Raw genomic sequence first — 13,513 nt, 5'->3', positions numbered from 1 at the left:
GGGGTGGGTGGGGGGGGCGCTGAGCGGCGGGTCCCCCTGCGCGCCCGGCTGCGGGCGGAAGGCGCCTCCGCCCCGCGAGGCGGCCCTGGTCCGTACCAGGTTTAACCTGCGCTGCTTTATACCTGGCTTAACCTGCGCTATAGAGCCGCAGGGCTGCGGGGCGGCTTCATTCTATGGCCCCTCGCCGCGTCCAAAGCCAGCCTTGCCCGTGCCGTGCCGTGGTGGCCGCGGTGCGCCAAAACGGAGCGGCGTTTGGCTCTTTCCGAAAGGGCGGCCGCGGCCCTCTGGGCAAGCCCAGACTAAACAAACGAGAAAGGCGCGAGGCAACCGCTGGCGAGGAGGTGGTGCTGAACGGACAGCTCCCGGCCGTTAGAGGCGGCGCGCGGCGGCCGTTAACGGCTGCGCGCCCCGCCCCGCCCCGGCGCCCGCGGCGGGTCCCCGGCCCGCGGCGCCTCGAGGGGAAGGGACAGCCGGGGAACGGGCATGGGAGGCTCCTCCTCCTCCTTCCCGTGCCCGGCGGGATGCAAGGGGGCAGGCGGGCCCATCTTAACCAAGTCCGTGCGCTTCCCGGCCAAAGTTCCCAACACAAAATGCTTGGCTCGCGCTAGAGCTCAAGAGGGCAGGTGGCCTGGTCCGCACCGCAAGCACGGGGACTCTGGCCAGGCTGCGGCTCACTCGTCGCGTGCCGAGGCGGTAACGGGGCCTTTAGCCCCCTCGTTTGTGATCAAAACGCTTGGCGAGCCCCATCAGCCGACGCAACGCGCGTTCCGGTGGTTTGTGAAGGTCGGATGATCTGTGAGGAAGCATTGCGGGCGTTCTGAGCCTACTTTTGGATCGGGGCTGGAACACATGAGCATATTTGCTAAGTGTTTTTTAATTAGGCATATCAAAATGATTCAGAGGATAAGGATGTATTCATGTAAAAATATATACCATCTATACTTTGGTTGAGTTTCTAGCTAATGTTTTCGCGTATTTTTGGCAGTAAAGTTGTTTTTCAGTGGAAGGAAACCTATATAACACTTCCTGTTTAATAAATAAATAAATAAAAAATTCCAACAAGCTATAGATAAAAAGGATATGATTTTAATAGTAACCCTAGTCAAAATATGGCTAAAAAAATTCTCCCACAGCTAAATAAATGAAAGAGTTCCCCAGCCATGGGTTAGGAATAGGAATGGCATCTACTGAGGAATCATCACTAGTTCTTCTGCCACCCTGTGCAGCCAGCTCCTGACACACAACTATGGGTTCAACACTCGCCAAAATGAAACACCTGGCTTTCTTGCACTTCAAAATGCTATCAAGATACTTACTACAAAACAAACACTTCTATAATGGTGAGAATCTGCTATCCGCTAGTTCTAACCAAGTTAGGTTCCTAAAAGTCAGGCTTAGCAATGTGGAGTACTTTGAGCTTTGTTTTTAACGATCGAACTTCATCAAAGGACACAAGCGTTTAAAGCAGCCAAAGCCACGATGAGCTATGACAGAACTGCGGCTTGCAGTCATGCCATAGGAGTCTGACAGCTTAATTTCAAGTGTCTTATCAAACACGGCAACAGAAGAAGAGTTCAAAAAAATAATTAAAAAAGAGCTAAGTGAAAGGAGTGGGCAAACGAAGAAGAAGCAGTGGAAAAGAGAATGAAGAAAAGAAAGAGAATGTGAAAGGAAAGATCAAGGAAGAGGCAGAGACAAGAAAGAAAGCTAATACCTACCAAATACATGGCTGAACAAGGAAAATATCTGGCCAAGCCAGAAACTAAATCACACAGTTGAATCTTTTTCGTGTAATTAAGTTCCTTTATCAGTTGCTCTCTCTACATAGACTACGCACACATTACAGAAACCATACTCAAGGGAAATAATTAAAAACATGATTAATGCAGCCCTGTGACCTTAATTTGTTACTCATTTTCTTAGGAGAAAAGAAAAGAAAAAAAAAAAACGAAGGAGCGTTTTGCTGCCAGGGGAATATTTGGACCGTACGGCTGCGCGGAGCTAGACCTCGAGCAGACAGACTTAGCAGAAACGCTTTTATGAGCCCGGCTACCTACACAGCTACCGGCTGAAAGAGCAGCGCTGCGGTGCTGACGCAGTAGCACTAGATATGCACTCGTCTGGGGTCTGTGTCCAACCTTCCCTCACCGGCTGGGTGGATGGGCCTGGAGATGAAAGAAGTAGCGGTTCTTGCGGCTGGCTGGGTGCCCATAAATTGCAGATGTAAATTTCCTGTCTCCTACTCTGTGCACAGCAGGGTGAATTCCACCTTTGCGTTCATGCTGAGAGTGTGCTATTGATTCACATTCTGATTCAAAAGGGTTTTTACAGAGGTTTTTTTCTAGAGAAAAAGACATTATTTTTTAATGTTATCTAGCTACAGTGTACGTAATGTTGCATATAGATATATGTATATAGACAGATATACATAATATTAAAGGAGAATATTTCTTTCTTGTAGTGGTATTACCACCTATCTAAGTTGTGCCAGAGCTTTAAAGTGGAAATGAAATCCTTTTGTTATTGCTTGCTTCTTACCCAACTTTGGAAAATACTTCATAACTGTTTTTGCCTTCTATTTGAATACTGCAGTTTAAGAAAATGTTTTGCACCTCATCAACAGACAGAGAGTCGAAATAACGGCAAAGGGTCCTGTAAAAAGGCTGAGGAAGATTGTGGGGTGCTCCATGTCTATCCAAATCAAACATATTTTGTCGCAGGCTGTCTTGTCTCTGAAGACCTTTGTCAATGTGTTGGGATCAAGTTCTTCAAGTAGATATCCTGAACTGTACCTCCTTCCAACTGTAGGGGCAAAATACGCATTCGAAAGACGGTAGCATGTCTTTTTAAAATCTATAAATAAAATATATAAATAAAACTTCGATTTGTCTGGAGGAGCTAAGCAGGTGGCCTTCTGTACATCCTTGCAAGAGTGCCAACTCTTTAAAGAACAGAGGAGAAAGAGTCATGGGCGGGAAGGTCCTTGCATGCAATTTTTTTAAGTATCCAAACATCTTGCATCAAGCTGAATAAGGTCTCTTGGGCATCCATCCCCCTGCCATTTCTTCACAAGCAACAGGGATATGTAGCCACTGCATTTAATGACTGAGGCCTTGGCAACAGTTGCTCGGGTTTCAGCAGATATCTGACGCATAGAAAATCCGGTCCCATGGTGCATAAATTGATGTTACAGGCAAATCAGCTAGGAAAGCCAATCCCAATCCTCTTTACGCTAATTCCAAGATCTGAATTGAGTAGAAAGCAAATAGGGAAAAATCTTAACTGCTAGGAATGCCCCCTCTGATATGTAGTGGGATTTTTCTGTACGGATTTTCTATCTGTGAAGTGGAACAATTAATTCCCGAGGCATGAAGGATATCAAAAAATAGCATTTTTAACTGGTTTATCCTCTCTGTCTCTTATAGAGACAGCCATTCTGTATAAATTCCTCTGTATCTTCAGGTACTCATAGTCTTTTTTTTCAACCTAGCCAATAACATTTTTAAAAGCATGTACTAAAACATTGCTCATTGCCCATGCTTACAATTTAGATGCCTTGTAGACTCCAGCACCTATAAATCTTCTGTCAAGCTTTTACCATAATACATATATTAAATGGATTCTGGCAGACAAGCCTTGCTAGTCCAACATGACTTAAATCTGAACAAGAATTCACGTGCTCGCCTCCCTGGGGCACAGCAGCGCGAGGAGGTCTTCTAATTTCTTTATCTTTGATGGCTTAGGATAGGCAAGGAACTCATTACACCAAGGGTCATTGATACGTTATTCAGTGTGTAGTAGCAGTTTCCGTAGCTTAATGCAAATTCCCTGGGAGCAAGAGCCTGCAGCTGGAAATCTCTATAAACCTGCTAAAAACCTCCGACTGCTTGAGGAGGGAGAAGATACATATTTAATAATTAACTAATAAGCAATGCTCCCTGCTCCTTCTGCTACAGCAGGCCAGTAGTCCGCCAACTTCAGCAGAGTTTAATGGCTTACAGCTAAGTCACCCACATGCAGGTAATTTGGCTTAGGTGCCTTTAGTTGCTCACAGTTCTTGCAACTACAGAGAAGTTTAGAAATATCCAACCAAGTCCTCAAGATAAGAACTGTGACAAGTGCTTCAGTCACGCAAAGATTCTCCGTTATTCCGATGTTCTTCGTTAAAGCAGAGAGTGGAATATATTGCAGCTCTCACTGAACATTACGGAGTGTTTAAAGTGCCTCTGTGGATACCAAGCACTGGCTAGCACAGCAGAAGTTTCATTTAAAATGAACTTGACATAAGAGTTGCTACAAGAGTCTTCTGACTCACTACCGAGCCATAATGAAGAAAAAAGGACCCTCGTGTATTGTCTCTGTGCAAAAGCCATCGGGAAACCGACCTCAAAGCCAAACATCTACAGAAAACATCATAGAACAAATTCTCAAATATTTAATAAATGAGCTCAGTTTTGATTAAATGTATATATTTTGCTCCCTGAAAGCTCCCTGAAACAACTGTCAACTGTAAGATTTTGGATTGGCTTATTTCTGGAACAATTTGTTAAAAGACCGTATATCTTTTTGTATCTATCTATGTATTTATGTGTCCATGCCAGTTCTGTTTTAACAATTCATCTGTACATATTATACTAATTACAATGATGTTAGAATTAATAGTCAAAGAATATAACAAAACAAGACCTTATTGCTGTCATGATCAAGTAGTTACATCATCTATTTCTAGCCTGAGATTAGAACTCTACACAGCTAAACTTTTTTTTTCTGCTTATCCTCCTACCACATAGAATGAGAAGCATCAATTTAAATAGACTCATGTGTTTTAACTGCCTACAACATCACTGCTTTTTGCAGCTCTAAATAAATTTTTAGATGAATTCATTTTCAGATTGTAATTTCATCATTCTAGTGGTGTGCAGTTACAAATTACCAGCTTCTTAGAATTAATCCAAAACTTTTCTGATTTTCTTTTATGAATCATAAAGAATTGTATCTGGATTACATCCATAAGATTTTATATTGAGGTACTCATAGTCTGTAAATTATTTACAGTAAGAGCAAAGAAAAAGCAAAGCAAAAGAAATGTAGCATTTGATATAACATAATCTTATTTCTAGTTCTTACTACAATTTCATTATAGAGATGTGATTTTTAAGGAAAGCCATATCCTCAGAAAACTTCTATGGAATCAAATTAGACAGTCTTTAGGTAAGATTTTAATCAAAAATGCCATGCCAATTCCAACATGTTAGATCATCCAAAGTCCATAAATTTCTGGCAACAGGAGCTTTTGATGATGTCATTTGTCCATTTTTATAGCACTGTTTTGAATAAGTGGGGTAGGTTCCTTGTGTTGTTCCAGCACGTTGTGTAGTTCCACCAAGCGGTTTTTGAGGGCCCACATTTGATGTGTTACATACAAAAAACAAACAAACAAACAAACAAACAAAATTTCCCGAATGGAGGGTTTGATAATCTAGGTAGAGATACACACCTTATTTAAAATAAAATATGTGCTGAACTGCTTCTTTTTGCTGAGCTTTCATTATTAGGAAAGAGATTTGCCATTTTGCTGGAGAGCTGGCATTTGACACAGCTAGGTGCTGTTTCTGTTTTAATGAAAAATGGAAATACTCAGTTGTGGATGTAAGTCACTGTCAGCACATGCACAGCAGTGATATGTTGAATATTTTAGCTGCTGAAGTATCTGGAAACTCCATTCCTGACTAAGCATGAAAAATCCTGTCAGCCATACAAACTACCTATGTTTAGCTTTAGGACTTGGAAGCATAAGAACTTTTGCCTAAATTAAGGCAGCTGACAAGACCAAAAGCAATTGGAAGGATTACTCCTCTCGAGTTCACTATTATGTTGTGTCCAAAAGGAAGAATCAAACACATCCCAGGCAGACTTGAAGGGATGGAAGAATCTGTGACTGGCTGGTCGTGGGAAGTTCAATCAGACACGAGTGCACAGCTGCACAGGGCAGACACCTGAGAAACGCTACAGAATGCTAATCATTCTGTACCTCAGATACAGACAACTCAAATTCAGCAACTATTCGTAAGAATTTTAACTGTATGCTCCTCTTCAGAAAGAATAACCTCAACCCCGTTCTTTGTGATTATAAATTATACAATTTCTGAGGCATTTCTGTACTACAGCGATAAGGTTTTTAAAAAAGAAGCACAATCTCAGCCCAAGAAATAAGACTTGAGAAAGTTACTGTGCTTTGAGAGCAGAGCATGAATAGCATGCAGTAAAATAAGAGTTAAATCACGTTCTGTAGAGCAGGGATGGAAAAAAGTATTACAAAATAACAAAGTGTCTTGAAAAACAGAGCCAAAGGCTGGACATTTACTACTTTTATTAGTAACAAGCAGTAAATTTACTACTAATTTACTACTAACTAAATAGCTAAACATCCTATAAGCTGAATAAGTAGCTGAATAACAGACTAATTTAAGCAAATGTGCAGGAACCAAAGACTTCATAAAGCAATTTGTTTTTGAAAAAAGCAGAATGAGAGAAAGTAAGACTGCAAAGAAAGAACTATAGAAAGAGAAACAAGAATTTCATATACTCTCTCTCTTTAAATAGTTCTACACAAAAGCCAAATTGTCAGTCTTGTCTGAATTCCCACTTAGCTTTAAGTATATCATTAATGTCATAAATCTGTTCACTGAATAATTTTAGCAAAACTTTCCAGACCCTATCCATGCACGCTTGGCACATCATGAAAATCGTAGAACTAATTTTTCACATTTTACTCTAATACAACACTCAAACTAGATTACTGTCATTTGCCAGCTCTCATATGCAAGCACGAAACAGCATTGGTGTTTTTGTGGTCTCCCTGTTGTGTTTGGGCAGAGGAGGTATGTGCTGGCAAGTCATTTTTTTCCATCTCTAAATGGAGAGAGATGGAGAACGTTTTTTTCCATCTCCTCTCTGAAGAGCTGAGAGGAGTGATGCTCCACAGTTTTCAGCAGCAGCCTCCTAGGAGGCTTGTGGAGCATGAAGGTGAAGAGAGGCAGAAGGAGGGAGAGGGTAAAGCCACCCACAGATTGCCCTAGTGCACAGGACAGGAGGTTGTGGACTCCATCCTTGAGATACTTGAAGCTAGACTGGACAAGGCCTGAGCAACCTGCTCTATCTGGGTCCTGCTTTGAGCAGAGGGTGAACTGGAGACCTCCAGACATTCTTCTGATTTGAGCTACTCTACAATTTCACCTTTAGATCTAAGATAGCTACAGGAGGATGATAAAATGAGTTATGCTGTGGTCTTTAAGGGAAGAACGCAGGCATCTTAACAGACACTGTAAATCTGGGAAAGGCAAGAAAAAAAAACGAGAAATTTATTATGGTGGAATGATCAAATGGAAAGCAGAAAGTCTCTTCCCAGCTTCTGTGTTAAAAATCAGGGACTTGTGGATTAAATAATTTTTTCTAAGTGGGTCATGTGTTTTTGAAAAGTACATATGAGAATGAGAGAATTAAAGTGATTCTCAATATCACTGAGCTTCTGTATTTTCACTGCCTAAGCACAGTGAAACGTTAATGATATCAAAAGGCTGAATATAAGTATAGAAAGCAATTCAGTGTTAAAGCTCATGCTATAACAAATTAAGGGTGCTAGCTATGCGACTGCATTGACATGGGATCTGGGTGCTGGGGCCCTGAGTACGCTCAGGACTTGGTGGCCCTGACCTGCCTCACCAATCTCCACCAAACCCCCCTGCCCTATTCCCAGGCCCAAGACCCCTTTCAGTTCAGGCCCCGCCTGGGCTCTGTGGTTCTTGCCTCCAAATCCATCCGTGTTGCAGTCGAGCCTGCCCACAGACCCTGTTGATCCAGACCCAGACCATGGGGACTGACCTCGACCTCGTGGCCTGGCCCCTCGACCTGCCTTGTCGCTACTGTCTTGCCTGGCAATCACTGGCCATGTCAGACCCTGTCTGCTACCGCTGGGCTTGACCCTGACTTGCACTTCTGGCTTGTGGCAGAGATGAGGCGGGTCTGAGGCCTCATTTGATAATCTGGACTCTTGGCTCTTCCTGACCCCCACGCTCAGGTTTGCTCTGCTGTCCTTGCTTAGTGCTGTGGGACTGGGCCCTGCCCTGCCGGCCATGTCAGCGTGTTCAGTCCCAGGCTACGTGTCCCCTAGGGAGCAGGGAGCCCTCCCTGCACCCTGGCAATCAGCTGAGCTCTTCTCAATGCCTGAATCAAGCACAGTCTGCCCTGGCCAGGGCTGTGAGAGGTCCTGCCCCTACGATTCCTCCTGAGTGATCAGCCTGGTCCTGTGTTCTGATCTCTCCCCAGTGCCAAGCCCAGGCTCCTGAGCGCTCCCTCCTCCAACCCAGGCATCTCCAGCAGCTCCAGGGGCAGTTCCCTACCTGGCCTCAAAGGCTCCTCATGCACAGCCTGACCTCTTCCTTGCTTCCCCTTCACCCTCAACCCCCAGTCTCCTCTGCTTTGTCCCCTTTCCCATTCCCTATCCCTGACCTGGGTCCGTGTCTGCTGAAATAACCTACTGACAACCCACAGCAATCAAATCCCTCTGCAGCAGGTCTCAGCTGAACCCAGACCTCCGAGACACATACAGACTGTCGGGATAGCCCTGATGACACTAACAGACCTTCATGACCAGCCTCACTCACACCAAGGCTCTGTATAAACCTCCCATCTCTACCTGAGTTACGTTGTAGAAGTGGCTGCCTCCAGCTCAGCCATGGACATGCCTGTGCCTGACCATGGTGGCCTGGTGATCTGGACCCTGACCCATAACCTGACTTCCTGACTTGATTTTGGACCTGTCTCATCACTAGTCATCACCAGGCTGTACCTGCTCCTGGTTACTACCACTGAACATGACCTTGACTTGCTTTTCTGGTTTGACCTTGGGCCTGTCTATATCACCAGGGACCAGTTTGATGATCTGGACTCTTGGTTGACCCACACTACAAGTCCTGGGCCTGCCCTGCTCACCTCACCCAGGGGCTGTGATTGCCTGCCAGCCTTGTTATTGTGCTGGGCTCCCTTCCCTTAGGGAGCAGCCAGCCCTTGCTGCTCCCCAGCTCTGTGAGCACCGGTTTCACTTACCTTAATTCATGAGAATTGTGCGGGTTAGAACTAGACTAGTAATTATTTGAAAGCCTATAAGCTTATCATGATGATTTCCTCTCTTCTGCTGCAAAGACTTGAAACAGTGAACACTGAAAATATTCACTAGTGAGGAAGTGCATTTGATCTTCAGCCAGGTCTTGAAATGTAACAGCCTCTTTGCAATAATGTTCTGCTTATACATTAATTGTTCGTTTTTGTGAAATTGTAACGAGAGAGTGCTGAAAGTAGTTAAAACAGAGACTTTCATGCTGTGGCAATAACTGTATGCTTTTGAAAGCCATTGGCACTAGACTTAATTCTTAGACATTATAATTATGTGAGGGCTCATGTTCCATGAGTTTGCTCTAGCTTGTCTTCCCTATTTAATTTACATTATAATATTTTGTACTTTTCTTTTAGGTTTGAATAGGAACATTGTATTAGGTAGGCAGGTGATTAGATTTTGATCTCTAATGCAGTTATTGTAATTTCACCAATTCCAGTAGAGTTACGAGGATTTATTATAATTTAACTGCAATTATTTTTTTTTGATTTTAGGATTTTCAATCCATAAAGTTACTATTTTTTTTCTGTTAGAATGGAAATTAATGGATGCTGTGGTTTTCCTCTTTATTTTACATGTACATTTCAGAGTCATAATGTCGGCATAGTACCACTATTTGCATCATCCTGATGTTGGCAGGTGACTTAGGTAGGAAATAAGAAAGAGATCTCTTGTGAACAAAAGGCATTTACTAACCTGGTAAGCAGGGTGCTTAGTCTCTAAATGTAAATGCTTGCATTATCTTTGTTACTGATAAACAAATGGAGAAACATTTACTTCCTCGTATTTCTATCTGCTAATTACTGAAGAGATTTGAAAACAAAGATCTCTTGGTAGGTAACAGCTACGTGCTTTTTTTTTTTTTTTTTTAATGTTTGCTTAATCTGTGCTTGTTTAGTACTGTATTCCTTCGTACAGTCAATTGCCAATTTTGGTAACGATAGTAGTTCAAGTAATTCATGTTGAAATGTCACAGGAATAGCAGAGTAAGTGGCTGCCAAAATGAACTAGTCAAAGTGCTGAATCATACTGGGTGTCAAGTTAATTGAGCAAATAATTCAGAACAATATAAGGAATATAAGGAATATATCTATAAGGTTTTATTTTGAGGTAGTGATAGTCTGTAAATTATTTAAAGCAAAAACAAACAAAAAAAGCATTTGATATAATCATATTTCTGGTTCTTACTACAATTCCATTGTAGAGATGTGATTTTTAAGAAATACTCTATCTTTGTGTGTAACGTACACATGAAGTATATATACTCATTTACAAAGTATGTCTGTGTACTAGTACACACACATACACTTGTCCACAAAGTAGTCTATACTTAAAAATGATATAATAATGTCTAGTCATTTAGCCAGACATAGCACAGTTGATTTTGCTCTCTCTACTGTAATTTATGGACTACTTGCATTCTTGTTTTTTTTCATATCATCCCCTACATCTCTACAACTTTTTTTTTCCCTTTTTTAATAATAAAGAAAAACCCTTCCAACTGCAAGCTTAATGCATAACATATCGATCTGATTTAACTTTTTGGCCTTCTATCTTTCAGAGAGATCAAGCAAGCCCTAAACACAAAAATGATGGCAAAAGAATAATCTTCGGTATAGTAATTATTTTGCCCTTTTAAGACAGGCTTGATACTCTAAGTTCATCTATACTTTAATACATTAATATATACCACTATATATATTAGTTCTGAGCTTTTGAAGTGAACTTACATTATTTTCTATACATCACATTTAAATTGAAGTTCTAAGACAACAAAAAGGAAAATCCACCAGTGTCACCTTTCGTTGCAGTCTCGGGGTGTAGGTTTCCTGCACTTCCTCTCCTGCGCTGCATTTTTGGCTGCCAACCATCTTCTTTAAACGGGCTTCCCTCGCGCTCGTCTCTGCAGCTACTCCGCTTTCCCTCAAAGAACCTGGAGTCGCTTTGAGCTGCGCAGTGAAATTCCCTCTTCTCGTATGCGAAAGACAGTTGAGCAAAGGTCATGCCAAGTGCTCTTGTATGACTGCCCCGAGGGAGGTTAAAGTCAGCTCCAAGTAATCTGCTGCGATAAAGCCATCTTGCAAAGGACGTCCCAAATCTTGCTGCACGGTTTTCCTCTTCCAAAGCATGTTCTGTTCTCCCCCACCTCTTTTTTTCTTTTTCTCCCTGCGGGACTTAAATATTTCTTATGGGAGCCTCTAGAAAACAAATGCGTTCTTGTTATGGCCAGAGATGAATGTCAGGATTGAATCAACATTCATTAAAGAGGCTATTGTTTGACCTGCACTGTCCCACACTGCAGCTACAACAGTTTCAGTTTGATAAATTAATAGTGTCATTGTGTACCGGCTCAAATTATGGCATCACCTGAATAACAAAGACTCCACTGTCTACATGACAACTGACAAAGCATATTGTTTTATTTTAACAACAGCAACAAAATACGGTCCATTCAAAATACTGAACTATATGAAGGAACATCAGCTGTGTATAAGTGAAATGCAGTATTAGCTCTTATTTAAATTGAACCGTTTTGTGACATTGCTATTTCATATATATATATTTTTTCCATTGTAACTTAAGAAAATGGAGGAATTTTAATTTGAATCCCACATCCCACTCAGTGATGCGATCTTCTCTTGGATATGTAACTTGAAGAGCGATGGATGCACTGGGGAAGATAAGTGTGCGCCCAGTGGAAGGCCTGGCATAAGTCTGGCATTCCGCTTGGAGCTGCCGGCGTTTCTAAGGATGGGGCATGCTGTAGTTAAGCTGACCTAACAAGCAGTTACTGCTGGAGGAGACAGCCTCATTCCCTCTGGGAAGAGCTCCCTGGGAAGAGCTGCTGGGCTCCTGGAGTGGCTGCGGGCATGGATCTGCCCCTTCCGGCAGCTGGGAGCTGCTGTGGCCCTTTCCTCTGGTCCCATTTAAGGCCGCACAGTGCAGTGTTAAGAACCAAGTATCTTTCAATTATCAACACAAAGCAACCCTTGGGGAAAACATTACTTTCAGAATCACACACGGAACAAACAAGCAAAACCCTCTCTTCTAGATATTTGGAAATCAAACAGTCATTATGCTCTGGCTGGAGGGCTGTGGGGCAGAGAAGGGTCTGGGGCTGTCGGCCAAGAGCAGACGAACAGTGTGCCCAGGGGGACAAGGGAATCCTGGCTTCCTTTAGGAACAGCATTGCCAGCAGGACAGGGAAGGGACCATGCCCCTGTGCTGGGTGCTGCTGGGGCTTCGCCTCAAATACTGTGCTCAGGTTCGGGCCCCCCACAAGAAGGATATTGAGGTGCTGGAGCAAGTCCGGAGAAGGGCAACGAAGCTGGAGAAGGGGCTGGAGCAGAGACCTTACGAGGAACAGCTGAAGGAGCTGGGGGTGTTCAGTCTGGAGGAGACTTAGGGGAGACCTCAATGTTCTCTACTAATATAGCCCTTAATGCTACCTGAAAGCAGGCTGTAGTGAGGCAGGGGTTGATCTCTTCTCCAGAATAACCACCACTAGGACAAGGGAAACGGCCTCAAGTTGCACCAGCGGAGGTTCAGGTTAGACATCAGGAACAATTTCTGAACAGAAAGAGCGGTCAAGCGCTGGCACAGGCTGCCCAGGGAAGCGGTGGCGTCCCCGTCCCCGGCGGAGTGGATGAGGCGCTTGGGGACATGGCCTAGCAGGCACCGGAGTGAGGGGTTTACCGTTGGGCTTGGGGATCTCAAAGATCTTTCCCAACTAGAATGATTCTACGATTTTAAGGTGTGTGTCACAGCCCCAGAGGTAACATTTTTGTCCTCTAATGAGGAGCAAACACTTCTCCATAAATTCTGCACACGAAAGCGGTAAGTGCACTTAACGCGCGTACATCAGGTCATGACTGACAGACCACAACTTTGTCCAAAAAAGGTCATAGACAATCTGTGCCAAAGCAGTAAAAAAAAAAAAAAAAAAAAAATCACCAAATTTCTCAGGGTTTTACAGGCACAGATTTTAAAATTATTAAAAATACATACATATTTATATATATTCTAAACAATATATGCTAACATAATTATATATTAATCATTATTTCTTTTTATTTGTATTTTAAGGCAGCGGCCTCTTTTGGCTTAAGCTCTTCAGCTCTCTTAAGTCGGGCTTTTAGATCCCAAACCGTGCAACTTTCCAGCTCCAGCAGCAGCAGCAGCCGCAGCCGCAGCCGCAGCCGCCCTCGCCTCGCAGCTCAAGGAGCTCCGCGGGGCTCGACCCTCCGCCCCGCGAGCAGAGCGGCCGGCGCTCCCGCCAAGACGCGGAGCGCGCGGGCCGGGCAGGGCAGGGCGCCCCAGGGCCCCGGCCCTCCCGCCGCA

General features: G+C 43.5%; 1 protein-coding gene across 2 annotated transcripts in view; it reads right to left on the bottom strand.

Annotated features, from left to right (window-relative positions):
• The window catches only part of PCYT1B (phosphate cytidylyltransferase 1, choline, beta), a 38,749-nt gene extending 27,580 nt beyond the window's left edge, over window positions 1-11,169 (bottom strand). Inside the window, exon 1 of one of the 2 annotated variants that reach the window (XM_026038689.1) lies at window positions 10,972-11,169. In XM_026038689.1, the coding sequence (XP_025894474.1) occupies window positions 10,972-11,043 (72 nt within the window). In that variant the 5' untranslated portion in view covers window positions 11,044-11,169. Of the gene's footprint in view, window positions 1-122; window positions 259-10,971 lie in introns of those variants that run through there. The other variant, XM_026038686.1, reaches the window with a different exon arrangement.
• Between the last annotated feature and the right edge of the window lie 2,344 nt (window positions 11,170-13,513).

Source organism: Nothoprocta perdicaria, unplaced genomic scaffold (assembly GCF_003342845.1).
Source record: "Nothoprocta perdicaria isolate Ctin4 unplaced genomic scaffold, notPer1 scaffold_215, whole genome shotgun sequence".
Lineage (NCBI taxonomy): Eukaryota > Metazoa > Chordata > Aves > Tinamiformes > Tinamidae > Nothoprocta > Nothoprocta perdicaria.
The sequence above is the reverse complement of the archived record's forward strand: the minus strand, read 5'-3'. Positions and strand labels throughout refer to the sequence as shown.